This window comes from Balaenoptera musculus, chromosome 16 (genome assembly GCF_009873245.2).
Source record: "Balaenoptera musculus isolate JJ_BM4_2016_0621 chromosome 16, mBalMus1.pri.v3, whole genome shotgun sequence".
NCBI classification, from domain to species: Eukaryota; Metazoa; Chordata; class Mammalia; order Artiodactyla; family Balaenopteridae; genus Balaenoptera; species Balaenoptera musculus.
Genome location: NC_045800.1, coordinates 58,913,715 through 58,935,007, shown reverse-complemented (window position 1 = coordinate 58,935,007; position 21,293 = coordinate 58,913,715). Strand labels below are relative to the sequence as shown.

General features: G+C 44.9%; 1 protein-coding gene across 2 annotated transcripts in view; it reads left to right on the top strand.

Annotated features, from left to right (window-relative positions):
- The window catches only part of LRMDA (leucine rich melanocyte differentiation associated), a 1,073,058-nt gene that overhangs the window by 618,910 nt on the left and 432,855 nt on the right, over positions 1-21,293 (top strand). For both annotated transcript variants that reach the window (XM_036827919.1, XM_036827918.1), the window contains exon 5: positions 1,436-1,553. In XM_036827919.1, the coding sequence (XP_036683814.1) occupies positions 1,436-1,553 (118 nt within the window). The remainder of the gene's footprint in view (positions 1-1,435; positions 1,554-21,293) is intronic.

The window sequence follows — 21,293 nt, the reverse complement described above, 5'->3', positions numbered from 1 at the left end:
GTATACCTAGGGTCTGGCACGTAGTAGGTGCTTAAGAAATATTTGTGCAACTGAAATGAACTGGTATTTTATGGAGTCCGTTCTAATGCTACTTTCCTAAACGGTGGGAGGGTGAGGGAAAAAAAAAAAAAAGCAAAAAAACCTGGTCCCTGCCTTCAAAAAGCTTATAGTTTAGGTGAGGACATTAACTGAACACCAGCAAAGCAATTAAAAAACAATAAAATGTTAAATTTCAGGGTGCTGAAAATGCCTCCTGGGAGTGTTGAGAAGGGAGAAAGCAATGCGGGCTGCGGGTGCAGGAGAAAACTTCCTGCGGGTTGCGATTTGGAAGATGAGTGGATACGGAGGAGGCTGGGTACAGGGAGAAAAAGTCAGATTCCCGTGGAAATGATTTATTGCTCTTGACATTGGGTCCTCAACTCTTCTTCCTAAGCAGGACAGGGTCTAAACAATTGCTCCTTTGATTGATGGAGTATGGGGGCTTGATGGAGAGCATCTGGGCTGGTGACTACCATTGAGGAAGGAGACATATAGGCAGGTGTCTCTACCTTTTATATATTTATTTATATGTTTACGTACCTGTCTCCTGGCCAGGCGAGTCTTCTTGTCAACTCCATACACCTGCTTGATAGTTCATCACACAAGAGGTCAATCATTGGGTTATTCTTGGAGGCCGTAATGGATCCCTAAGACTCTTTCCAGGGGGATGGAGACCATATAGCATTTTTGGGGCTATTAATATCCCCTAGAAACCAACTCTCCTTGTTTCTCCTTGATGGAGATAATCTTCATAGTGCCAGTGTAGAAGTAACTCAGTGATGATGAGAAAAAAGTCCTCAAGACCCCTGTTTGATTCCTCAAGGAAGCATTTCTCAGCTATATGTGTTTCTTACTGCTATCCCAAAGTTGTCCAGGTTATTATTATTGTCTTGATGGCAAATTAAAGTCTCTTGTCTCAGCTTCAAAATGAAGATTTGCTGTTATCTCAGAGATGAGAATGACACAGATGGCCCATAGGAATGGCAGTGACATTAATGGTATGATCAGGTTGTAGGTTATTTTCGCTGAGAACTTCTTGTGTAGCAAAGATGTTGGGTCCATTTTTCAGAACGGTAGAAGGTAAACACATTGATAGGATCTTACTGGCTAATCCAGGTGTGTGTGTGTGTGTGTATGTGTATCTACCTTTGAGTCAAGAGCAACCGTTAGTGTATATTTTGAAAGTTTAGTTGTGTATCTGTGTAAAATAGAGCCATTTGGATTTCCCCAAAGAGTGGTTATTCATTCTTTGTGAACGAAGAGAGGAGAGGCAGGAACCAAGGTCTAAACTTCTGAAGACCTAATGGTGTAGTTTCCTGCTCATCAGACAAATTGCATGAAAGTTTGAGGCTGTCACCCCAGTCTTCCTGAGTTACCTCTGACTGTTCTCTTCCAGATGCTTTGTTCTGCACAAGCTGCCCAATTTGAAGTTTCTGGATGCTCGTAAAGTAACCAAACAAGAACGAGAGGAAGCTTTGGTCAGAGGGGCGTTCATGAAGGTGGTGAAGCCCAAGGTAAGCCCTCTACTCACTGTTCTTTGCAAGGATTTATGCCTCACCTGTTGGGTACTCTTTGACCCTGGAGGCAGTGTGAGAACACACTCCTTTGTGTTCAGAATGCAGGAGGGATCTCATACCAGGATTTCATCCATGGATATACTGTTGGCCAAACAAGAAGTAGAACTGGGTATAAACTGGGTCTTCCTGTGACCCAGCCTAGGGGACCTTATTGGTAAGGTGATTTCAGGCAGATGGCTCTTGTACCAATAAAGCAACATCATACACAGCCCAATGGTGACGTTCCTGGGGAGGATTTCGGGCCTCCTGGAAGATGTTTTATTTACAAGGTGGGGCCTCTGCAGGTCTGTAGCTGAGAAAGGAGAAACAGGAAAGCATTGGGCATTTACTGATTCTCAGGGGGGTAGGATTCCTCTAGTGCCTCAGAGGGGGCCCTTCTTTCTTGGGACCAAAGGGTAGCTGGGGGAGAGTGATTTTCTCTTGTCCACAGGTGAGGGCTCAATAGCTCTTGGAAATATTGTTGGCAGGGAAGGCGATTTTTCTGACAATGTGATCTGGGACTGGTGTGTGCTTCCGTCATGTAGCTCATGGGAATGCTGTTTACTGACCTTTGCTTTGCCAGCTGAGTCTGCTTCGAGGCCATGGGATTGAACGTGGTGTCATCTTAATGAGAGCATTGATGAGGCGGGGGAGATTTGGCTTGGGGTCCTGGATTCAGACACAAGGAGATTATTAAAGACATGGGCTTGGGAGGAGCTGGGGTCCTTCAGTGAAGCCTGAGGCTGGGGAATGGACTTGATGACCCCTTTGGAGGTCCCTCACTGCCCTGGAGCTCTGTGGCGCTATGGTCACTTCCTGTGGGATCCTAGCTCGTGTGTTGAAAACACTAGCCCAGAAATCCTTGAGGTCTCGTTTGTCCTCACTGATTGAGCACTCTGCACATGCATTGGGAGTGATTAAGAGGGAAAGAGGAAAAAAACAAACAGAACCAAAACAGCAAAATGAAACCTCTTCCGTCAAGTTGCTCAGCTGGCAGCAGACCTCAGGCCACTTTCTTTCCCTGAATCCATGAGGTGCAACTTATTTCCCGTTATGCTGAATAAAATTGCTAGCAGTTGTGGAAATATACGATATGGAGAGTATAATACTGGCAGATAAATGTATTGTTACCTGTTTCAGCACGTGGGAAATTAATTGAGTGATTCGCTTTGTAGCTATTAAAGTGTTAACAGTTTTACTAATGGAGGCACCGATTTGATGTATTACTCATGACTGCCTTTAGTTATTTTCCAGCTTTTGTGATTTTGTCCAAAAGAAAGAATTTATTTCTTGGCCTCCTTTTTTTTTTTTTTTTGGTTAAAAGATTCCAGAGACAGCCCGTATCACCAAACCAAAGTACGACAAAATAGACTGTTTATAGTATCTTGGGTTCCTGCCCATCCTGAATTTCTCACCATCATGTATACATGCATTTTATAGAATAGATGCTATTTCTCCTGCTCTCATTGTCTTTGACATGGGAGCTCTGGAAATCCGGAGGGTTCGTAAAGATATACCCATCATATTGGGGTGCGGTGTCAACGTCATCCACTACTGTTCTAAGGTTCTTTGTGTCCAGGTATGTGAGTCCTCACATAATCTTCTAACGTGGAAGGAAGGGAACGTTGGCTTACTGTACAGATGAGATAACTCAGGCCTTGACACGCTATTTGGGCTGCTCAGGTCACCAGCTCATCATTGCTAGAGCCCGCGCTGTACCCGTGTGTCTGACTGCAGAGCCTACATTCTTCCACTCCGATCTCTTACCCCTGGAGCCCTCATCTCACCATTCTCCCCACGCATCTCTCTGTCCAAACAGAACCTCTGAGGAAGGCCTAAGTGAAGAAGACAGGAAACAGCAGGACTGTTCTGTTGGAGTAGAGATGGGGAGAACTGAAGTCCTCCCCTGCCTCTGAAAGCAGGGACTGACTCCTTCACATCCAGCAGTAGCTGGTTCTCTGAGTCGTTGGCACCATCATCAGAAATGCTCTTCAAAGCTCCACATCAGTTTCAGATCAGTTATAGAATTAGCTCATGTTAGTGTGGTTGATACTACCATCTTTACTAACTGTGTTAAGCTTTGAAATATCCATTAGTTATTTGGAGAGAGACAAAAATACTCTGACAAAGCATGAGGACCTTTGGTGGTTATCCTTTTGTAGAGTTCCATGATTTCCAAACTGGAGAGGGCTTCAGACCTCACCTGGTCTGTGCTCTTATTTTATGGGTGAAGGAACTGGGAGAGGACGTAGTTCCCTAAGGTCCCACGGTCCCTTGGAGGCAGAACTGGGACCAGAACCCAGACCATCTGGGCTCCCAGTGAAGTGTTCTCTTTACACTGTGATCCTTTAAATGCACTGGAGGATTTCTCAGTGTTCTGGTTTCATATCAAGCTGTATGCCTCTCATGAATGGCAGGCAATTCCCTTCTGTCTGCTGTTTGCTGGGCAATGTGCTGGTACTTTTCTGGCAGATAGAAAGTGGCCAAATGAGCTCCTTGCTAAATTAATAAATTGGGCTTAAAAAGGCTGGTTCTCGCCTGCTCACAGTATGTACAGACATATGTTTGTTCCTTGCAGGTGTGTATATACGCTTTCCATCTCTGTGTGTGTATGTATATATATATATATATATATATATATATATATATATATATGTACTGGGAGGTATGTGTACACCCAGAGTCGGCTCCTAAGTGGAGAGCAATTTCCTCTCCGTAAATTGCCGACGCTGTGCTGAGCACACTTGGTGAAGACCTATTTTTCATCACGGGCTCGGAATCTCAAGTTGGCTTCTGTCCTTTCTGAGGCAATGGCGGCCTGTTTTGCTTACTCGGCAGAATGCGCTGATGGATGATCAAGGGGGCCGTGATTTGGGGAGCTGTTCTCATTTTATTCCTGACATAAAGTATTTGGGAGAACGGAAAATGCCTCTCCAATCACAGCGCTTGCCTTGGAGGTCGGGAACGGGCAGTCTGGGTGTTCTCGGCTGACGCAAATGCAGAATCATCCGGTAACTCATAAACCGCCTAAGTCACAAGGGTTTGATTTGGTACCTGGCAGGCCCCCGTGCTTGAAGTGCGGACTTGGCTCTCGCTCCCTCTCACGATGACACATTTCTCCTTCGTGGCTGCCTTTTGGCTTTTGTTGTTTAAAAGCTGCCTTCTGTCTGAGCTCTGATTGTACAGAACGATGCTGTCATTCATTAGGAAGTGACAGCTAACGTTGCAGTGGCTCTTCTAGACTCTCTGTGTGTGTGTTTAGCGAATGGACCTACAACAGCTAGGCTTTGCTCATTTCCCAAAATTTTAAAGAAAATATATATCTCTGTCAAATATTGGCCATCGGATCATGCCACTGTCAATGCAGAGAGCACCAAGCTGGACGCAGAGGAGGTGGTAGACCACAAAGAATGGATTCTGTAGTGACCAGACCGTGACCCCCCCTCGCTGCTCCGGGAAACGTAGGCCAGATCAGTGCAGAGGCCTGTCCAGGAGGGCGTGCGTGGCGGGCACGCCGGCCCTGCATGTCGGAGAGACAGCGCAAGAATCCAACGGTCAGAATTGCTTATTATGTCCTGGCTTTGTAATTATTCATCCCTGTTCTGGCAAAGAGCACAGTTGTCATTTCTGTGACATAATTATTTAAGGCTGAGCCCTCTTGTTTTACAAGCACATATAGGAAGTTGGCTACCAACAGTTTAATCTTTGTAATCTCGTAGAAGCGATGGGAGGCGCAGCTACCAGGGCAGCTGGACCAAGAACCTCAGCCTCTATTAGAAAGTGTTTAGACATGTGTGTTTTTGCTTGTAATCATGGCCCTTCTCTTATGGGTAAGATAGGGTGATAGGTTTGTTTGTGAGTGTCAGTGTGTCCTTGAAAATATGACATCGGTGTCTTTATGTGGGCACACCTGGGTTTCCTATCCTGTGTAGCTTGTGCATTTGTGTAGTTTTGTAGCATTGTTTTGCATATTTGTGTATGTGTCTTTGGGTATTTTTCTTGGGGGGGGGTGCACTATAGAATGTGCATGTGTGTGTATGTGTGTGTGTGTGTGTGTGTGTGTGCGTGAGAGAGAGAGAGAGAGAGGAGAGAGAGAGAGAAAGGGGAAGGGAGGAAAGGAGGCGGAGGGAGACATGATGTGTCAAAGGAATAAACATGTACCTTCGGAAATCTTTTCTATTCTTGTCCTTATACTGGAAGTTGAAAGCTATTTGGGTCCCAGGACCGCCTGCTTCCCTGACTATACTTCACAGCCCTGCTCTTGACACTTGGAGTTGGGCCCAAACTTTCCTGGGTACCTGTAGTTTCTTCCATCTGTGTCTATGTTTTTGGAGTTCCAGGCAAAAGGCAAACTAGGATAGAGACAGGGAGTGGAAGCATCTGGAAGCCCGCTCTTTGTCAGGACAAAGCTGCTGCACACCTACTGGGGTGTCAGCTCCATGAGGATAGGAACTTGCTTTTGTTCGCTCCTGTATCTCCAGGGCTTGGTCAGTCGCAGAGGCTCAGCCAGTACTCGTCAAAGCGATGAGCTATGAACAGAGCATTTTGGAGGATCCATCAAAAAAGGTGGTCCATTTTTTCTATTGCCTCAATGTGGTCCTCTGCAAAAGCAGGAAAGGGACTTTGGCCATAAGAAAATGTAATAACTTGGATCTGTGTGTTGGCAGAAAGGAAGGATTCTGGGCCGCATAATTGTTTTTCTAAAGGATTTACCCTGGGATTACTTATGATGGCAAAACGTACGGCCATCGTGATCCCCAGGGCCATGGCTTCTGCATGGGGCAGCTTTGCTGCGGTGGGCAGCAGGGGTGCGATCCGAGCTCCCTGTCACTGCTGATGTGTTCTCTGAGTCCTTCTCTCGGAATCCTGCTCATGTTAGGGATTTTTAGGGGGAGAAAAGTAGCTTTTCTCAGAAAACATGTTGGGGTACTGCACAAGTCTGTGGATTGTTAAAATGAGGTTTTCCCTGTCTTAGCTGCTCTTGTGCTTTCTCTGTGCCATAAAGGAGCACTGCCTCATGACTTGTTTGGTTTACTTATTGTTTTTTATGCCTAGCCTAGTTCTTCACTAAGTGCTACCTTGTTCTAAAGCACAGTGTGTATGTCTTTCATATATTCTCTTACCCCATGGAGCCAATTGCAAACATGTGAAAGGTTATCCGAAACTACCTCTAGATAGGTTGCAATTACTAACATTTACTCTATACTCAATATTTTTAAAAATATGTATTTTACATAAAGCCAGGGTGTGCCTGTAAATAAATATTGTAAACCACATGAACACGCAGTTTAAGTAGGCAATAAGCCGGTAGACGTTGAAAGTTCTCTACTGTGCCCAACTGTCAGAAGAAAACTAAAAATGTCAGTTGATTTTCTGGATATTTCTAACTACCTGAATACGTTAGTGTTTTACGGTTCTTTTCTGTTTTCACACAGATGTTTCTCGTCTGGAGACATATTCAGATTCTATTTCCAGTTACTTTATAGTAAATTTCGAAGGGAGGAAAAATTTTTAATTCTTTTTTGGAAGATGCTCAGGCATTGTGTTTAGAAACAACTTCAGAAGCCAAAACTTTGCAGTTGGTTTGTTTTTCGTTCTTCTTTCTGATTTCACAGTTTGCCACATTCATTTGATGGGGGGCATCACTTGTATTTCTTCAGTTTTAGCCCCATGGCATCCTGTGTCTCAAATAAATGCTTTCAGGGTGTTGCTTTTTGGAGACCATGTTGGTAGCTTTTTATGACCTTGCTTTTGGATAGCAACCCTCTGAAATCAGAGATAGACTGTTGCAGAGAAGTTGTGTGTCCAGCACCCTAGAGATAAAGCGCCCTAGCAAAGCCCTGTAGATAGAAAATTGAACCCACAATAGGAGGAAAGTGAATAGAACTGTAGTTGATGGCAGCAGCCTCTGAGAGCCACGTCCAGATGTCCCTGGGGCCTGGGCAGGTGCTACCTATATAGTAGGCATCATTCTCCATTAAGCCCAGTATCTGGTGAGATATCATTGTGTCTCTGTTGGAGTCATTGGCTTTCACCGCACCCTGATGGCCCAGCTCCACATTCGTCCTCTTTGTGACCTCTAACATGCTGGCTTTTTTTCCAAAGATGTTTGGACAGACACATGCCTAGAGGATCATGGAAGTAAGTGGCATTTTTTGGGGGAATGAGATGTGTCCCTAGCATCATTTGTACAGCCTCTGGAACCTACCCATTGGGAGAACTGTGGTAGATTTCATTATTTGTCTAAAATTGTTCCACTCCTTCTGCCCTTGCCATGGCTTCCCCTTTAAGAGAGAGGCATACCTCTCCATCCCGTTGACTTTGGACTTGGCCATGTGGCACTTCAGGCAATGGGATGTGAGTGGAAGTGACAGCATGCCAACTCCAGGCCAAGGCCTCACGAGGTACAATGTGTTCCCACTCACCCTTCTTGCACGCCCGCCATTTGCTGTGGAAACCACATGAGACGCAGGCTGAGCGGACACACGCTGAGATTAAAGCCTGAAGCAGAACTACCCCAGCCACCCTCGGACCTCTGCACAAGAAAGACGTGCTGGTCATAAGCCCCTGGGACTTTGAGGAGCGTTGTTGCTGCAGAAACCTGACGGACACATAGGCCGTCCGTGCTCACATTCTGTCCTCTGGCCTTCCCCAGCCACTTGAACCAGGGCTCTTAACTGAGACACAACTTGGGGTGTAGTGAAGTTCACGGCAGTTTTGGGTGTCACAGCACCAACTTCGGTAGGCTTTCTGGTTGCCTCACTAATTAGGATCGAAGGCCAGCCTCAGGGTCGACTGGCTGCTTAGCAGTGGATTATTAGTCATGATGAAACTTTCCCGATATGTGAGTCAAAGCAACACCTAGCGTATATTAAGTGTCCACTGTGTATTAGATATTGTACTAGCGACTTAATATCATCTCTCAATTTCTCTTTGAACTCGAATCTGCCAATGATGATCAGAGAACTTGCATACATCACTTAAAATTACAGAGCAGTGTGGAATCCAGTTCTTCCTGAGGCCCACTGAGGCCCCTAAGCTCATGCCCTTTTTCCTGTATACCTTAAATTTCATCATCCAGACATGGAGATATAATGAGAGGCAGGAGAAGAGCAGGAGGACCAGAACATGGAAGGGAGCCCGAGGTAAATTGCTAATTTTCAATTTTGACCTTGTGACCACTCCCTCCAACACATTTTGGTGAAAATTTGTGGGCTAGGCCGAGAATTGCAGGAGTCAGGCAGTGAAGGGCTCTGTTTATTAGGCAAAGCTTGCAACTTAATTTGAAGATGAGGAGGAACCCTGGGAGGGTTCAGAGTGGGAGGAAAGTATGGGCAGATCTGTGTTTGGATCCCTGGGTGTCTGGCGGGCGGGGGTTCGGGGGGCACTAGTGCTCTGTGTATACAGTAGGTGTTTTGGAAATCTGTACAGAGGCAGCTGCCGGCCCGAGGTCACCCAGCATGAGGAGCACCCAGGCCAGTGTTGGTGCTCAGGTGGCCACGCAGGTCACAGAGCTGGGGCGCAGAGCCCTGCCCTGACCACAGGGAGGGGTCTGGGTGGTAGCGAGCAACTCACATGCTGGATGAGGAGAAAGCCTATGGCTGTCCGAGACCCAGTAGTAACTCACCTGGCAGTGGGTCTCTGACATTCTAAAAAGTTCGTTGACATGTTCTTACCCAAAAGACCCTGTCCCCTATGGTATCAGCTGCCTTAATTTTAAGGAATGAATTTAAGCCTTCTTAACTGAGCCATGAGAAATCCTCATTTGTGTGATCTCTGGTAATGATTAAGATGGAGCCTTAATAGCCAACTATGTCTGTAATCTGTACGTTTCCAGCCTGACATTTTCTTGATCCACTTTGGAAGACTGTTTTTGGTATTTTCCATTTGCAATTTAGTTTTTTTAAAATTATTTTTAAAAATTAAGCTTGACGGGAAAGAGAAGAGGGGAAGAGGAAAGTAAAGATGCTTCCTTAAGAAAGTGGGTTCTCAGAGCATAAAGTTGGGGTGCTGATTTCAAGTTACCCATGTTGAAAGCTCACATCACCCTGTATTCTGTGTGCAGCTCAGGGCTTGGCAGGGAGCTGTCCTCCTGAGGCAGGTGCATTGGTAACCTGGGGCAACACCTTATCCTTAACATGCTTTACTCTCCTTGATCTCACCCCACCCCCACCCCCTACCCCCCCACACACACATCCTTTGCTTTGAGCCTTTGAGCCTGATGATTCCAGGCCGGTGGTGAGGAGGAGTGGGTTGGAAGTACAGGACCAACTTGTCTAGAACAGAGGAAAAAGGCCAATGACTGAGGTCTGAGTGAGGGGAGGATCATTGATGGCCTCAGTGTTCTCACCCTCTGCCGGTTCCCTGGGCCTTGCTCTCTACCCTTCTGACCTCTGTGGCTTCATGAGTCTCTGCCTTGCTTAGAAAGTCCCCTCTGGACCCATGGCAGCATCAGATGGTAGGGACTAAACCCTCAGGCGTATAGGATTCCCGTAAGGCAGGGGAGCCTGCAGGATGGATGGCTCACTAGGGAAAATCATGAACATTGTTCTGAAGCTCACTTTGATTCCGTGTTAATATAACTTGCAATTCCATGGCTAAGAGAGGAAGAGAAAACGAAGATGGTGTAGTCTCAATTTCTGCTCTTGAGTTCTGGTTATTTCCAAATTGCCTGCAACTAACAGCAGATGTACTGGTTTGCTGCCATAACGAAATACCACGGACTGAGTGGCTTTAACAACAGAAATTCCTTTTCTCACAGCTTGGAGGCTCCAATTCCAAGATTAAGGTATTGGTGGGATTGGTTTCTTTTGAGGTCTCTCTCCTTGGATTGCAGGTGACTGCCTTCTTGCTGTGTCTCCACATGGTCACCTTGATGTGCACACACAACGCTGCCATCTGTTTGTGTGTCCAGACATCCTCCTCTTACAAGGACGGGTCATATTGGATTAGGGCCCACACACTGGCCTCTTTTTAGCTCATTCACCTCTTTAAAGGTCCTGTCTCCAAACATAGTCACATTCTGAGGTACTGGGGGGTTAGACTTCAACATAGAAGTTTGGGGGGGGGGGACACAATTCAGCCCCTAACAGCAGACGAGAAGAGTGAACTTTAAGAAGAATATATTTAAGAAAACTCATGTAAGCTTAGTGATAAAAGGGATGTCTATGATACTTAACATTTACTTGTTCTTTTCATTGTCCCCAAAAGCCTAGGAAGCAAAATCAGTGGATAGAATAAAGAAGTAGGATAACCTTAGGTTTCCAACTTGATGGGAATTAAAAGTCTTCACAGAGTTTGATTGAAACAGAAATTTGACCTGTTTGCCTGAGTGCGGCTGATAAATACTTTTCAGGATCTCATCCAGTTGAGTGCCAAGCAAGTATGCACAGGTAATTGCCAGGATTAGTGGGGAGCTCCAGTAATGACATCTCCCCCACACAGTAGGCTGAGTGAGAAGCCCGATGCTCAGAGGGGAGCTTCTTCTCATTAAAAAAAAAAATTACCCCTAGAGGTGCCCTTTGCCCCAAATTGTTCCTTGAGGAGTGAAAAGAAGCTGTTTCTTGTTATAAGGCAGAAGAGTCCTGACACATGTCCACTGGTCTCTGCCTGTTTCTCCAGAGCTTATTTCTCCCTGTCAAGACCTCCAGGAACATCCAGTTCCCAGGTAGCTGTTGGATCCTGCTTGTGAGTTGGTTCCAAGTCTCTAGGAAGTGTGTTTCTGCCTCTTGATTGTTTTGTCTACCTGTGGTCACCATGGCTGCCTTCTGGGGCCCGTGTCTACACTCTGACTCTAGATGCACCCTCACCATCCCTCTGACCAGGCAAAGTGATGTTTCACAAGCATGATGGGGCAGGTCTGCCCTTGGGGTCCTTGAAGGCTGATGGTACAATTAGCTCTTTTATTTGCTTTTCTGCTCCTTACAGTAGAGTGTCTTAGATTAACAGACAGGGCGCCCGCAATAATGCACAGATGCTCTGTAATTGGGGCTTCCTTTGATGTTAATTTAGCGAAGTTCAATGCTATTGTCAGTGATAGCAATTATGCTCAGCCTTTTCACCAAGGACATTTTAGGATAATTTTATTTTTCATGTGCATTTTAAAATATGGCAGTAAATTTTGAGCTACACTACCTGAATTAGAACTCATTATTTCTTTTCAACAGCCAACCACTGCTCTCTGTCTAGGCTCCAAAGCTGTATCTTTATTTTTCTTTTTTGGAGTGGGGAATTTTAAAGTGGGGCTTCTACCTCATGAAGCTTTTAACTCATGAGTGAAATTCAGAAGTGAGTCTTTTGGTTTTTGGTTGGCGTTTTGTACTGTCACAGAGACTATCTGGCTTAGTGACCTCTCCCATGTTTTATCTGGACCATTTTTATTCATTCCTTCCCCTCACCTGACCTTTATTTTTGTTCTTGACATGATTCAAGAAGTTGCCTCCAGCTGTTCCTTTGGGAAGGTTTAAAATCTGCATTTATCATGGCTTTTGTATTCCATGGCAAACCTATGATTCTTACTTTTGTTCATAGGCTGTTGTCAGATTTGCTCTTCCATTTGGGGGCCAGTCTCACTCCAGGTTTCAGGATTATATTTAGGTTTGGATTAAAGGCCACACTTCTGCCATCTGTTTCTCCATCGTTACTACGGGGCATGTCATACCTCCTTTCACATTTGTTGTGAGGATTAACTGAGATAATGTGTGTAAGCAGCTCACACATTCTCTCTGGTATGTAGCTCATGTTCTGAGGTGTGGCATTTCAAAACAGCTCTGTTTTGGGGCCATTGCTGTGTCTTCCAGTTGTGTGAGTGAACACGACGAAGATGATTTTGGCTTGAGTTGGGAGGTGTATTAGTTGTCTGGGGGCTGCCTTAACGAAACACCATAAACTGGGTAGCTTAAACAACAGAACTTTATTTTCTCACAGTTCTGGAGGCTGGAAGGTCCACATCAGGGTGCCACATGGTTAGGTTCTGGTGAGAGCCCTCTTCACAGCTTGCAGACAGCCATCTCTCACTGCTGTGTCCTCATGTGGCAGGAGGAGGAAGAGAGAGAGGGAGAGCAATGTTTGATTGATTGATTGATACATCTTCCTCTTTTTATAAGGCTGCAGTCCTATTGGGTCAGGGCCCCACCTGTATGTCCTCATTTAACCTTAATTACCTCCCAAAGACCCTATCTCCAGAAACAGTTACACTGGGGGTTAGGGCTTCAGCATATGAATTTGGGGGAACATAATTCAGTTCATAGAAGGGGGTATTGCCCCTATAGTCCTGGTGACTTAACTGAGTTTTCTGGGATTTATACTTAAGTGTTCCTAAGGTTTTCCTAAGTGTTACTTCCCGATGAGAGTAAAACACCTAAAAGAAAGGAATATGGGAGGAGAAAGAGGGCCTCCTGTTCATCCTGGGGAGGCTGGGCCCCTAAGTTTGGGGGTCTTCCCGGGCACTACACAGGCCTTTTTGTTCTCGTGGTGATGGTGAGGGGGGGGAGCCAGGGCAATAAGAGGTGCAAGAAAAGTCCGTGCAGTATTAAGACATAGGAAGTCCCATGGTCACTGATGCAAGCAGGAGACAGTGCTGCACCGTCCCCAAGCGGACGGCAGTAGGGCAGTCCCCCCATAGGGCCCACAGTGAGCAAGGGATGCCTGGTGCAAAAATAAGCCCTTAAGCCCTTTCGTTTGGGTGACCTTGGACTCAACTCTCATGATCCTCCTGCAACTCCCTTGGTGAATCTGGAAATCAAGGCCGCTGTTTCGATTCTAGAATTTGTCACTGGAGTCAGTCCCCTTCTGCCCCATAGTAAAATGGAGAAAACCAGGGAGTGAAATCTGGGGGCTTGTTACACATGTCCAAAGAATATTGTCTCATCATTAGAGGGGGCTTTGAAAACCCAAGGTTGAGATACTGGATCTCTGGATAATTAGAAAACAACCAAGAGCTGTATTACACCAAGCCACATTTTTTTTCCCCCTGAAAAATCTGTTTCAGTTCAGTATGTTAAAAAAAAAAAAAAAGAGTCTGATTTCTGCACTCATTCTAATTTTTAGTCATGGGATGTTTTGGAAAAGATTAAATTACAAATTATTTTTGTTCCTTGTATTCAGAAAAGCCTCAGTACCAGTTTGTGACTTCTGGACTTTGGGATTACAGAGGCCGAATCTGAACGCTATGCATCGCGTTTGCTTAGGTGAAAATGGGTAGAAATAAAACAGATGAAGGAATGAAAAGCTGTGCCGTCTTTGCTTCCCCTCCCCTCTTCTTTTCCACATTATATGACTAAATGTGCAACTTTGTTCACATAACTGCTACAAACAGTTCACTGTGTAGGCCAAACGCTCTCTAATGCAGTAAAATTAAGAAATAATATGCTTTGAAAGTGATTTATGAGTGTGGTTAAACTGCCAGATTTACAAAGAAATAGTTCAGATCTTGGGAAGCCTCAGGAGTCACGTCAAAAATGAATTTGACCATGATTTAAACTGCTACTTTTCTTACATGACATTTAATATGTGTACTTTGGAGGCCCATATGTCTTTAATAAAATAGCATTAAGTTTTAAATATGATATGAATGCAGCCAGTTTCTAAATTCATAACCTTTTCCACAACTCCAAAATGCTAACCAGTAAGGGAGTCATACACGCAATAAAACATAAACCTTAGAAAATAGCTTTTTATTAAAATGGTTAGACACTTGGCAGCTGGGTTGCCATGTAATAAATACTTACAGCATTGTGGGTTTATCAGACGTTGTTTACCCTACAAGCAACTGGGACCAGACAACTAATTGTAACCCCTGCACAAAAGCAGTTCAGGCTGAGTACCCTTGAGTGTATCAGAGAGGCAAAGCAGTTTTGCTGGGAGTCCTGGACTTGGGTTCTCAGAGAGCTGGGTTCTGATCTCTCTCCACCACTTAAAAGAGTGTGACCTTAGCCAGGGTGCACCATTTCGATAATTTTCCCTAGCCTGTGTCACGGAGACAGTACCACCTGCCATGCAGGTTGGTTGTGACGATGAGAAACAAATGCATCAGGGCATCTGGCACAGGGCCTGGCGCACAGTAGGCGCACAGCAAAGAGAAGCAATTCTTTTGAAAATATTCTCTAATGAAAAAGTAGTTTAGGCGAGATCGTCAGGTCCCTTGCAGCAGTTCTGTGACGACTATAGGATGGCACTTAGGAAAGGTAAGCCACTTAGCCGGAGGTCAGTTTAAGTCTCGCAGAGAATGAATAAGGAAGCGCCTTGCCTCACTCCCTTCCGAAAGGCACGAGCATGTCGGAACTGACAGCAAGACATCCCTGGTTCAGGGGGAGCAGGGGTGCGTTGGTGCCACCATCACTTGCTGTTCCTGGAGATGGAGGTAAGGTGTGCAGTGCGGCCTCTTCCTGCCTGCTGGGTTTCCAGGTCATAGAAAATGAGAGTTACTCTTGTAAGCTGTATTGCATCACAGCAAAAGGTCTTTCATTGCTGCCGCTGCTTTGTGTGTGTGTGTGTGTGTGTGTGTGTGTGTGTGTGTGTGTGTGTGTGTGTGTGTGTATGTGTATGTATGAGAGAGAGAGGATGTGTAAACAGATCTCTCTGTGGAATAGTTTTGAAGTAAGACTTCCTGATTTCCATGTTTCTAGTTGCTTATGTGCAACTTGCTTTTCTGTATCTCAGAGGAAACAGCCAGTCTGGCCATGGTCTGATTTTGTCTGTCCATGCAACTAAACTTTACCACCCTCCACAAACTTCCTTAGGAAGGAATTCCTGAATTTCCTAAAAGGGGAATTGTAAGTGATGTTTGAGCTCAGCCTTTGAATCTCAGGGCTCAGACTTATGTGTGGTAATCAGAGATTAAAAGGCCCTGGGACCATTTCATTTTGTTTTATTTTTTTTTTAGATGCTTTTTAAAAACAATGTCATGATCCCATTAAGGGAAATTAATAAAGGAAATCTTTCACCTGTATTCCCTACATGCTAACTCCATGCCTTTTCATTTTGCTCTGTTCCCTTTCAAACCTTATCCCTTTCGATAGGTATTTATGTGTGTTTAATGCTCTACTTTTTTACCTACCATTTTTATTGTGGTACTTTGTAGTCTTCAAGTTTATTCTTTTTATGGAGTCTACAGTTCTTCATCAAATTGATATAAGTACAGTCAGTTACCAAACCATTTTCCCACTGTTGCTAGATTTTAACCTTATATATAAAATACTGCTAGTTGTGTGTGTATGTGTGTATGTGTTTCCTTTAAATTATTTCCTTAGGATAATTTTCCAGGGATGGGTTTATCGGATCTCAGGATGTGGGCAGAACGGCCGTTTTAGGCTCTGTGTAAGAATGCCTAGGGACTTCCCTGGTGGTCCAGTGGGTAGGATTCTGTGCCCCCAGTGCAGGGGGCCCAGGTTCAATCCCTGGTTGGAGAGCTGGATCCCGCATGCATGCCGCAACTGGAAGTTCGTGTGCCACAACTGAGAAGCCCGCACGCCACAGCTAAGAGGTCCGCATGCCGCAACTACAGATCCCGCGTGCCGCAACTGGGACCTGGCGCAGCCTAAATAAATAAATAAATAAATATTAAAAAAAAGAATGCCTAGGTACCATCTTCAAGTTGGCGGTCCGTCCTGGATGAGTCATTCCACCTGTGAGGCTGGAGGCAGAATGTAGGTCAAAAGGGACACCTAACACTTCCAAGGCTCTCTTTGGGAATGGGCTTCCCAAGGTCTTATTGGTTGGTATGGTTCAGAGTCTGTGGGAGCTCCCACAAAGCATGCATTGACCTGCTGAGTTATAGTCCTAGGGAATTACGGGCTCCCTCAGCATCCTGAAAATTATTAACAGCATGCAATCCTGGTCAGTGTGAATGTGCCTTTAGACTGTTAGCCAAATCTTTGCATAATACCAATCATTCTACCTATAAAAGCACAAATATGTTATTGTTCTCAATAGGCTATTTAATGCAGCTTTGGGGAGGCAAAAAGAGAAAAGAAGATTACAAGCTGGCTGATCTTGCTTTTATTTCTCTTAAATCTATCCACACTTCTCAGGGGTTGTACTCGTTTAAAGATTGTATGCAACTGTGCAGTCTGTGTGATTTGGAAAGCAAATCAAACTAAATATGAAGTTTTCAGCATGTGTTGTTTTTAAAAGATTTCATACATTTATTTCAAATATACATTTCTTCCCGAGTAGTGCTAAACCTATAATCTTTTTCTTGTTACATTTCTTTTTTTGGGAAGGAGGCCGAGAGGGTGACTTAGTTTTAGAGTGGAAGGTTCCTATTAACATTTACCTCCTTCTTGTGCGGCATTATTCACAGCAGAGCTATTAAGGCTAATTATTTTCAGGTTTCTATCAAAGGGGAATATTTGAGCTGACAAAAAAAAAAGCATTTATTGGGAAGAAAAAATGGCCTGTTTAAATAAGAAAGGGATCATTATCATGTGCATCCTACCTCCCCCTCCCAGTTATTAGTCTGAGGGGAGGAGGAGCCAGGAGACCCCAGGGTAGTCTGTGAGAGGAGGTTCTAGGGGGCTGTGCTCACTGAGAAGCTTGGTACCCCAAGAAGAGGCAGTGCTTTTCCCCCCTCATTTGTCTGCATCTCCTCTGGGTTGCTCATTGACCTTGGAGCTAGTGTCAGTCTGTTATTTTCCTTCTCTTCTTGGGTAAAATTCTCTGATCCTTGGTATGTAGTGGAAAGAATATTAGTTGGGGAGCTGGGTGTATCAGTCAGGAAAGGCTAACTGCTGTGACAAGTAGCCCCCAAGTCTGTGGCTTCATCACTCCCAGCCCACTGAGGGTTTCTGGATGGGGAGTGAGGAGCATCCTGTCCGTCAGGGACCTAGATTCCTTCTATCCAATGGCTCTGTGGTTTTCTTGGGCCTTGGGGTTCTTCACTGGCTTCAGCCCATGGATGGAGCAAGAGCAAGAGTGTGGAGAATTGTGCACATGATTGATGGTCCTGGTTTTGAGGTGACGCATATCACTGATTGGCCAGAACTCAGTCAAATGGACACTCATAACTGCAAGAGGGTCTGAGAAATGCAGCTGTTGTGCGCTGAATTGTGTCCCTGCCCCCAAGTTCATATCAATACATTGAAGCCCTAATTCCCCGCACCTCAGAGTGTAACCATATTTGGATACGGTGCCTTTAAAGAGGTGACTTAAAATGAGGCTGTCTGGGTGGGCCCTAATCCAATATGGCTGGTCCTTATAAGAAGAGGAAATTAGACACACAGAGAGACACCAGGGGGGTGTGTGTGCGGAGGGAAGACCATGTAGGGAGGCAGCAAGAGGGCAGCTGTTTGCAAGCCAAGGAGAGAGGCCACAGGAGAAACCAACCCCACTGACACCTTGATCTTGTACTTCCAGCCTCAAGAACTGAGAGAATGAATTTCCTTTGCTTAAACCACCCAGTATGGTATTTTGTTATAGCAGCCCGAGCATACTAATACAGCAGCTTGGCTGAGGGCCCGAAAAGAAAAGTGGATGTGTTTGGTGAGCACCGAGCCCATCTCTGCCACCCTGAGCACTCAGGTGTGAGTTCCACTCCAACAGTCAGCTTGCTGGGTGCTCTTGGGCAGTCTCTCCCTCCAGGGCTCGAGTCCTCATCTACAAAATGGGTGAAGAGACTTAGATGACCTCTGAGGGTCTCCCTGTAGCTTTGTGATCTGACCGTGTGCGCAGATCCCCAGCCTGACATCTGGGTTGGACATGAGTTCACCAGAGGCACCCGAGGCTGCCGGCCTCTGCAGTTGCAGGGAGATGCCACGGTGGTATGCTGAAGAGCCCAGGTTTAGGGTTCAACAACCTGGATTCAGGTCCTGGCTCTCTCATTTGCTGTGTGACTTTGGACGAGTTAGTGCCTCAGTTACCTCATCTTTAAAATGGAGTTAATAAAATAAGAGTTGTTGGATTAAAGGGTTAAAGAAAATGATGAATAGAAAACACTTAGCCCAGGGCGTGGTACAAAATAAAGGCTCAAAACGATTTTGTCTCACCCTCCCTGTCTATTTCCCTTTCTATCTTTTCCTTTTTCCGTTTTTATCTTCTTTTTAATTATTTTCAATTCAAAGTTTTGAATGTGAAGATGGAGAAATCATTAGTTTTGGAAGCATTTTCACATACATGATCTCATTCGATCCTCACAATACTAATAAGAGAAAGGCAGAATAGGTGCTCCCTTGTTTTACAAATATGGAATAGTAAGGTAGGTTGTGGGGTCCACTGAGTATTCCAGAGAGAAATGAAAATCAGATTAGCACTCAAGTCTTCTCTTGGCCCAGTACTTTGCTATTATAGAATATACAAACTCGGCTGTTCTAAGGATTTCCCGACTTAGGCTGAGAAGACTTGTCTCAGGAAAGGAGAGCCTGAGTAATCAGGACACCCCGTCACTGTCCGTAAAGTTCCCTCAATGGGCACAAAATGGCAATGGCGGCTCTTCCAGAGGGGGCTACCATGGGACTCAGGCCAGTTCACACCTCCCAGAGGGGTCTATCATTTTCTTCAAGGGCCAGTCAAGGCAGCTTTCTGATGCATTGTGCAGAAAAAAAAAAAAAAAAAATTTCTACGCCCAGGAGTAGAAAGAAAAGCAGGCTATGTGGTTAGCTTCCAAATGGTCCCAAATCTGCCTGACAGGTACTATATTGACCTAGTTTTAGGAGCACACTTTTCTTTATACCCCACATCACCTCTACTTCCTCAACACTTCCGGGAGGCAGGGACGTGGCCTTGCAATCACGTTTGCACTTGTGTGTCCAACTCACAGCAGCTCCCATCTTCAAGCCACCAGGCTTTGCTTTTGTAACTGCAGAAGAGGAGCCCAGGGTCACACGTTCCCACCCAAACCATAGATGGAGGAAGAAGGACCAGAGAGGCAGAGTGGATCAGAGATGAGCTTGGTAGGGTCCTGGTTCCACACGCTGCAGCTTCAAGGCCAGGCCGCTATCCTCATACCTGGAACTCGTGATGACCGGAAGCTGTTTTAAGAGGAAAATTATATTTCCCTTCTCTTTTATCCCAAACAAGCACTCCAGCAGGGCGAAATGCTGAGATGCACCACAGGCAGCTGGAGATCTTCAAGTTACAGCAAAATGACATTGCATTCAGGCTTCTTGCTCTCTCTCCTGTAGGGCAGGTTATCTGTCTTTGTCATGGCTAATGGCGATTTATGCTGTCCATGACCACTGGGAAGGGAAAATATTCATACTTTAAAAATGCACCGAGACAGAGCTCTTCTTAATCAGGGACGTGATCATGCTAGAAGGAAGGAAGTTGAGTTTGCAAGGTCATGGTTTCTCCTCCTTTGCTAGGATGTCACCATTTATTTATGATCTTGTCATTTGAGTTTCAAGGAGTCTTTTAAAAAGGAGTTTGGAGTGATGAGGACAAAAGAAGCTGGTCAAGATCTTCTGCTTTTCAGGAAATATGGTACTTTTTAGCTTTGCCAGGCAGAGATTGCATTACCACCCAGAGGTTCAGATGGAAAGAGACATGGATGAAGTCTCAAGATTGGAAGCATTTTCAGGCCAGGTATGAAAATTAAATCTCCCAAACCCAAGACTGGTGTTATCAAGCTATAAAATAAGATGTCTTAGGTTATTTCTCAGAGCATAAACTCTAGTATTCTTGGCCCAGGTGTATAGAACTTGTACTCCCACTCTGATAGTGGGAGTGGGGCACCAGAAATTCCCAGCTCTTGAGAATCTTACTGGGGCAGTTCATTCATTGGAAGGGGGAAAACCAGCACTAGGTGATGAAGACATTTGTCAAGGATGTGAGAGAGTTAGTACATAGAGGTATCTCCCTTTCTTCTCATTCCATCAAACAGGCAGAAAGGGATCTCAGGTTCATCCTTGTTGGAGAACTTTCTGTCACCGATTTTCTAAAGTTTATACCCACTTACCTACAAGACTCAGTTTTTCAGTTCTTTCTCCCACCTGTGCATCCCTCCATCCCTCCATCCCTCCATCCCTCCATCCCTCCATCCATCCATCCATCCACCCATGTTATATTTACTAAGTATATAATAAAAGCAACTGAAACAGAGTCTGAACCTTCACAGGGGGTGCTTTTTAGGGAAGATGGACTTGAGCTTTTCTTCCATCTTACTACAATACATTGACCTCTTCTACAGGACTTAGGTTCCTACACATTGCTTCTCCTCTGAGTGACTAATAAAGTATATGGATGTTATAGATTGAATAATTTAAGTAACTTGGCCTATATACCTTATACTCTTATTCCCTCTTTGTTAATCACACTCTATTAGAGTCAGATGGACAGAAGTTCTCAAAGGAATTTTTAGATTGGTTTTCTATTTTGGATTTGGCTCTGGGAGGAAGAATCAGGAAGAGTTAGAGTTGTAGTTATGTGCACTTCTGGAAGGATGGGCGTGATGCCTTTCTCCTGCCTCTCCCTGGGCTGCCCATGTGGACTCTGCAGGGAAAGAACACAATCCAGCCCAGAGGAGTGGGTCTCTTCAGGTGTACAGTGGTCCTTGTGTGAAGAGCCATAAGTGGCTTTCAACAGTGAAGTCTCCAATGAGTTGGGGCGGTTTGGAAAAAGGTTTGAAACTTCAATTAGACGGAGACCATAGGAACAACATTTCAATAGAAAAAAAATTCTTGATGTCAAAATAAATCAAAGGGAAGAGCCTGAGAACTATGGAAAGGATATAAAAAAATAAACAAAGTAAATAAAAATATTTTCTCC